General features: G+C 41.4%; 1 protein-coding gene across 1 annotated transcript; it reads left to right on the top strand.

Annotated features, from left to right (window-relative positions):
• Positions 1 to 350: 350 nt before the first annotated feature.
• LOC147906039 (putative FAD-linked oxidoreductase ARB_02478) lies at positions 351 to 2,228 on the top strand. Its single transcript, XM_087382844.1, has one exon. It carries the CDS (start codon positions 361 to 363, stop codon positions 2,110 to 2,112), a length of 1,752 nt encoding a protein of 583 aa, XP_087238970.1. The 5' UTR covers positions 351 to 360; the 3' UTR covers positions 2,113 to 2,228.
• Positions 2,229 to 7,016: the final 4,788 nt, after the last annotated feature.

The following is a 7,016-nucleotide window of genomic DNA, read 5'->3' as shown; positions in this document are numbered from 1 at the left end:
ATCAAAATTCTTCTTGTTCACGACACTAAAATCCGGACATTGGAAGCTTTCATTCGACAATGTTACTTTTGTGCACGATTCCGATGTATTTAATCAAACCAACGTGCAAATGCCAAAAAGAATTCCCTTTGTACTGACCGAGAGACAAGTTTTCCAACATTGTAAAGTCATCAAGAGCACGTCACGGAGAGACAAGTTTTCCAACATCGTAAAGTCATCAAGAGCTCCATTGAATGGAGGTTTGAACCAAGTTTTTATACTCTCTTTTTACGTAAATAGTCAAAGGAGGATGGCTTTCGACGTGCTCTTGTGTATTCGAAGCTGAGTTTCCTTTAGCATATGCGCTTTCATCTCTTATAGATGGATTTCTCCTTCCTGCTGCTGCTGTTTCTATCTATCCCTGCTCAATATGTCTCAGCTAAACACACACCCTGCCGTTGCCTCCCTCATTCTCTTTGCTGGCCTAGCCTTGCCTCTTGGCATTCCTTGAACTCTTCTCTCGCAGGACACCTTCTTGTCGTTTCCCCTCCTGCCTCTCCTTGCCATGTACCTACTTTTAACCCTGCAGCTTGCCAGATCGCCCGCCTCAATTGGACGAACCCTTTTTGGCGTGCAGATCAGGTCGGGGCCATGCAATCCCCCAACTGGGAAGCAGACGGCAACCGCAGCTGCTTGCTCAATGCGCAACCCGACACAGTTTGCTACCGTGGCGCTGTCCCTGTGTACGCTGTCGAAGCTTTACAAGCCTCCCATCTGCAGACCGCGGTGGGATATGCAGCGGAACACAACCTTCGCCTCAGCATCAAGAGCACAGGGCACGATTATCTCGGCAGGAGCACTGCACCCGGATCGTTGAATCTTTGGATGCATCGGCTTAAACAAATCGATTTCCACGATTCTTTTATCCCTGATGGCTGTGGCAGCAAAGGTAGTGAGGGACTTTCTGCAGTGACAGCAGAAGCCGGAGTCCAGTGGCGAGAGCTTTACAAGGCTGCGGACGCTAAGAAGGTAGTCTTGGTCGGCGCCATGAGTTCCTCTGTAAGCGCCGCAGGAGGATACGTTCAAGGTGGAGGTCACAGTCCACTATCTTCAATGTTTGGTCTCGCTGCAGACAATGCTGTCCAGTTCAAAGTCGTAACGGCTGACGGAAGGTTGAGAACTGCGAATTCTTGCCAAAACCGGGATCTTTTCTGGGCTCTGAGAGGCGGTGGCGGTGGAACTTTCGGGGTGGTAATCTCTGTAACGTACAAGACTTTCCCGGCATTGAGTGGCGTTGTTGGCATTTCCATGCTAGCCACAGCTAACGATTCAGTGAGCTTGGAGGGCTTGCTCAACATGCTCATTGGACTCCAACCGTCACTCTCGGACGCTGGCTGGGCTGGCTATTCCGTCATCACACCTTCTGCAAGCTCAACCGAGACGTCAGTTGATATGTTTTACTTGCTTCCAAATTCGAGCGACGTTTCCCTCGCGAAGACTGCCTTCGATCCTTTCACAGCGTACGCTAATCAGCACCATCCCGCCATCACAGCCGACGTAGCTATTGCAGCTTATTCATCGTTTGGGGATTGGCACGTTGCTGCTCTTTGTGCAGTGTACCCAGGGGTATGCTCGGACACCACGGGGACCGATCAGGCCTTAGCTTCTCGGCTGTTCTCCAAGGCAGCACTCATGAACAACTCTGCAGCAGAGGTGGCACATGCGTTCACGGAGATTCTATCGAGCGGTATGGCGATAGTATCAAATCTCGTGGGAGGAGGAGCTGTTGCCGGGAAGAAGGACAACGCAGTGAATCCGGCATGGCGGAAGGCAGTGTGGCACGTGGTGTTGGTGGCTTCGTGGCAAGAAACTGCAAGCGAGGAGGAGAAAGCAAAAAAGATGAAGGGGTTGACGAGCATGAACGGAATTCTGCGAGAATTGACGGCAGGATCAGGAAGCTACGTGAACGAGGCGGATGTGAACGAGCCCAACTGGCAGCAATCCTTTTTCGGTGAGAACTACCAAGAGCTGAGAAGAATCAAACAGAGAGTTGATCCTGGGAGATTGTTCATGTGCAGAGAGTGTGTGGGTAGTGAAGGTTGGAGCCCCGGCTTCCATTGCCACCTTCCATGAGAAACGCTTATCCCAACTCAATGTTACATTGAGATCATTTGACTCGAGAGTTTTTTAAATAATTGGAACTTTCACATTTCACAAAATAAGGTGATTTCTTGAGCTTTGACTCAAGAATTGTAGAAGTTGAAAGTAAATCCAGTTTATAAAATTTAAGACCTTTTCCAGGAATTTTGAAAATCCCCCCTAGGTGTAGCTCATGGAGGTGGAAGTAGAGCAAACTAGCACAACACTAGAGATGTCTACAATTTACTTTTGTAATTTCATTACGTGATTGAGGGGTGCACCTTTCTATTGTCCCTTTCAATATTCTTAGTGTTTTGTTTGCTTACTCCTTTCAATTTAGTGTTGTGTTTGGTTACTTCTTTCAATTGAGTGTTGCGTCAACAAGACCATGTTGAAGTTGACAAAAGAATTTAATTGTGTGGATACCTCTAACCTAGAGTTTGGACCTATGATCTTCACTCCTAGCCCTTGATCTAATCTTCAATCCAAGGGATATATTCAAATTTGATGTAAAGCCCTCCCAGCCATTAGATCAAGGGGTAGATCTAAGGGATACCATCAAAGGATAGAAGGATGAAATCTCCAGCCTTGATCAACACAAAGATCAAATAGACAAATGAGAGGAAAATGCGCTTTAATATGAGCCATAGATATGCTAGTAGATCCAAGGGAGGAGATGAGTGCAAATGGCACTTCAATCCGGGCCCTAGATTTAGAGGGAGATCAAGGGATGAGATGAGGGGAAAAGGCGCTTGAATCCGACCCCTTTATTTTGAAAGTGAGCAATCTAAGCCATCCAAAATGCGCTTCAATCCTAGCCCTAAAAAATGTGCTTGAATCTCCACCCTCCATTAGGTCCCTCTATCTCATCCATTGATCTTGGACTTCAATCAAGGGCCCATATTAAAACCCACCTTTCCCCTCTTAATGAGGCCTCCCCAAAGTCAAATTTCTCCTTTTGGAGCCCACCAAAGTGCATCCACCATCCACTAAAGTCATCCTAGACCTTTGATCTATCCCACCATCACCTCCATCCAAAGGCCAAGGTTGCCCAATTTCAAAATAAAGGTACTCATGTTAGTTGAGTCAATGCTACGGGTCCCTTAGCCCATGGGTTACCATAGTAGGTTCATTTCTAATTAGCTTAATTCATTTCTTAATCCATTCCTTATGAGACCCTTTTGAGACCCCAAATCTCCCCTAATGGGCACATGTTTTACTAATAATTAGATAAAGAGTTGCTATAAAATCGACATGAGCATGTAAAAAAGTACAATATGTATACCCATAGATCCATTTTTAAAATTTTGGGATCTTATCCATTTTTAAAATTTTGGGATCTTTTGATGTCCGGAGTCTCTCATCTTGCTAGACCTAAATTCTTTATACTATCATGTATAATTCTAAAACGTATAATCACAAATTTAAAGTAGAGATTTTATTAGCTAAATGTTAAACATGAATACATTATTAACAATCCTAAAATTTGTATCACCATCAAAATTAAATAAAATAAAGTAAAAGTAATATAAAGGAGAGTAGTTTAATAAAAAGTTACAACTAATAGGAAGAATATTCAAAAGACTAATATTTTGTATAATTAATCCACAGGAAGATGGCAACAGATTTCATTCCTGGGATGCAGGTGATATTATGTTTCCAAAGAGTAGTTGCATTTGCTACAATCCATGATAGTGATCCAAATTTTGTTTGTCACTTTAAAAGACTTGGCAAAGATAAGGTTGTAGTTATTGTATCGAAGATTCTTAGTGCACATGTTGAGCTAAAGCATAAGTGTGGAGATATGGAAGTACTTGGAGATGTTATGTCTTATAATGTTTTCAATAAATCATTTATTGCATGGGATAGAGATGAGACTTATCCAACACATATCATCGGGAATACAAAGTGCATTTCTTTGGATTTCAGTGTGGGAGATATTTTACAAATGATATCATTTGCAAATAAGAACATAGCGGAAGGTCAAGTTTTGGGGTTTGAACACTGGGATCAGTGGTCATTTGCACAGATGAGGATTGTGAAGGTTACTAACGATGGTATGGATGATAACGCAACGTCATTGGATGGTCCCTATTATGAGGAAGGAAAAGATTTGAGATGGAACATGCAATTTTTGAAGATTAAAAAGGGACATGTGGTTTTCAATAATAAAGATAAGGTATACTGCAATTTCAAAGGACTTAAAGAATATGCCAACAAGCCAAGCTTTGTCCCTTCAGACGTGGATGATTACACAAAAAGAGACCATCTCTGGTGTTTCATAGAGATGATGCAGAAATGCCTGCTAGAGCTCCACGGGTCCATCAGCATGTATTTGATATTTTAAGTACACTAGTTCGCACTATTCATTACGTGCACCAACACAATGTCTTGCATAATGATTTGCATGTGCAAAACATTATGCTACACTTCTCAGAGTCATCCGAGGAAGTGTATCTAGGCATTTGTGATTGGGGAATGATGACCCCATGCATCACTAGGAAGCACTATCCCGCATTATGCCCCAACACGTGCGGAGTTCCATTGTAAGATTTTGCCACATTGCTCTAGAGTCCATGTGCACCAACCCCCCACCTTTCGACGTTGCACAAGATGTGTATGCTATGTCTCATCACATCTTGAAGATCTTAGACATTTGTGTGCCATCGCCAAGTATGGGATCCACAAAAGCTTTAATCGGGCATCTACGATGATTTCTGGTTCAAGAAAAGTCAGCCGAACCGAATAGACGTCCAAGTATTGCCGATTTTTGTGGGATTTTTGGCATTGCTCCTAGATGTGGTATACAACTCAGTCCAAACCAAGGACTTAGACTAGCAAATGACTAAGTCTTTCTTGGACAATTTGTAATATGAGTGACTGATCATGAATACTTGTAACATTGTTATTTTTGTATATCATCCAAGTCTGGATCCACTCCATCATTCAAGTTTGTATATTTACAATGAGATGATAAATGAGGCGATAAGTAACGTTTAAATATTATTTGTATAAGTGAATGATGTAATAAAAATGATGATCCAATTTTAAAATATGATAAATGATGCAAAAATTAATGTTTAAATATTATTTGTATAAGTGAATGATGCGATAAAAATGATGGTCCAATTTTAAAATATGATAAATGATGCAACAATAAATGTTTAAATATTGTTTGTATAAGTGAATGATGCAATAAGTATCCATTTGAATTTAATTGTTTAATATTGTTTATGGCTATAAATTAATTCTATCTTCTTGTCATTTTTTAGGTTAAATATGAGCATGGAAGGAGAGAACTTAGAGAATGTTCTCCCACAGGATCCTCCCCAACCAAAGCAACCTCCATTTCAAGAGGGCCCACAAGTTGCTTTTGTGCCTCAAGAGGCTAATTTAGCAGACCAGCTAAATCACGCCGAGGCTCAAGCTATTTTAGAGGCGCAAAGAGAGATGCTGGACAGAGAGGGGCTAGGTATTTTCGCTGCTGGATGATACCGTGCAAGGAGACCCTCTCTCTCTTCGACAAGTGCATCGGAGTTTGTAAGAAACACCTTGTTTCTTCGTTAAGGAAATGCTAGGAATAAATATGCACAGGCCAAGTTGTCACACTTGCAGCACAAAATGCTTGCCCACATCCTTCTCCAACGAGTCATGGAGGTGGAAGGGAGCATCCCCAACAACCAGCAAATAGCCATGCTTTTCATTCAGCAAGTGTATGTCTACGACGTCTTGCATCAACGTGTGGATTGGAACGACAAGCACTTATCAGGAATAGGAAAGGGGCGTCTTGCAGAGTGCAAGTGAGTAAGAACAGAGAACAGAGAGCTCGTGTCTCAGAGACCTCGCATGCTAACTCCCCAGGCACACAATGATCTTGTTGACTTGGCCACATTTGCTATACCTCTCCGTCAACAGGGTGTCACTGTTGAGGAGTTGCAAGATCGCCTTGCATCACAAGCCAAAGAGATCGAGGACTTGCATGCACACATACAAACATTGGAGACTGCTTAGCTTGCACGCTATAGACATACCTTTGGAGATTTGGATGCAGCTGAGGATGTTAACATGTTTGATTTTGAGGACCTCACTAATATAGATTCGTAGGGTGCAGGACCAAGCACTCAAGGAACAATAGATGTGGATCCTACTGCACAATTATGTACATTGTAAACTTCATATATAACTTTGTAATACTCTTCTTCAAATATAATGATCTAGGTTAAGTGCATTTGTTTCATTGTACAATTTTAATCATTCTCCAACTTCTTGTGCAATGATGGTTCAAATTTGTTTTTCAGTATCTCCTTCAATGGCATCAATGGTGTGATATTATACTACACATTAATAAGTTTTCATTTGACAATCCAATACTCAATGACTACCAAATCTAAGATAAACTTATCCCTCAATCCATATTGAGTAGTACCTTGCAATCGTATAAGCTCTTTAGAATTAATGCATTTGTATATTTGCGAAGCTGTACTCAATGAAAAGAGAGGGGTTGATAGAAATGGTCATTCCATGAACCCATGGAAACCACCATTTTTATCTACCTCTATGTTTTCATACACAGTAGAGTTTTTCAAAAAAATACAAAAACATTAACTTTGAAAAGCTCCATTGGTTAGGAGACACTACTAAAAAGGATGAAAGATGAGGCTTAAAATGGATTTGATAGTTATTAGAGGAGATACTACAAATGAAAAGTTATTAATATTTGGTCAAAATATCCCACCATTGATGTTCCTAGAGGAGATACTAGAAAACAATTTTGAACTTTAATGTTAATGCTGACACTGTCAGCACATCTTGAGTTAATGTGAATGAAGTGGACTAAGTGGTATAAGTAAGTGATTTAAGTGGACTAAGTGGTATAAGTGATTTAAGTGGTTTCAGTG

Source organism: Dipteris shenzhenensis, chromosome 1, assembly GCF_047967505.1.
Source record: "Dipteris shenzhenensis isolate YYH24624 ecotype China chromosome 1, Dip_SZ_1.0, whole genome shotgun sequence".
Lineage (NCBI taxonomy): Eukaryota > Viridiplantae > Streptophyta > Polypodiopsida > Gleicheniales > Dipteridaceae > Dipteris > Dipteris shenzhenensis.
Note: the sequence above shows the minus strand (reverse complement) of the source record. Positions and strands in the feature narration are given on the sequence as shown.

What these genes read in the sequence shown, in the direction of transcription:
- LOC147906039 (XM_087382844.1), top strand. Translation starts at nt 361, where the DNA reads ATGGATTTCTCCTTCCTGCTGCTGCTGTTTCTATCTATCCCTGCTCAA.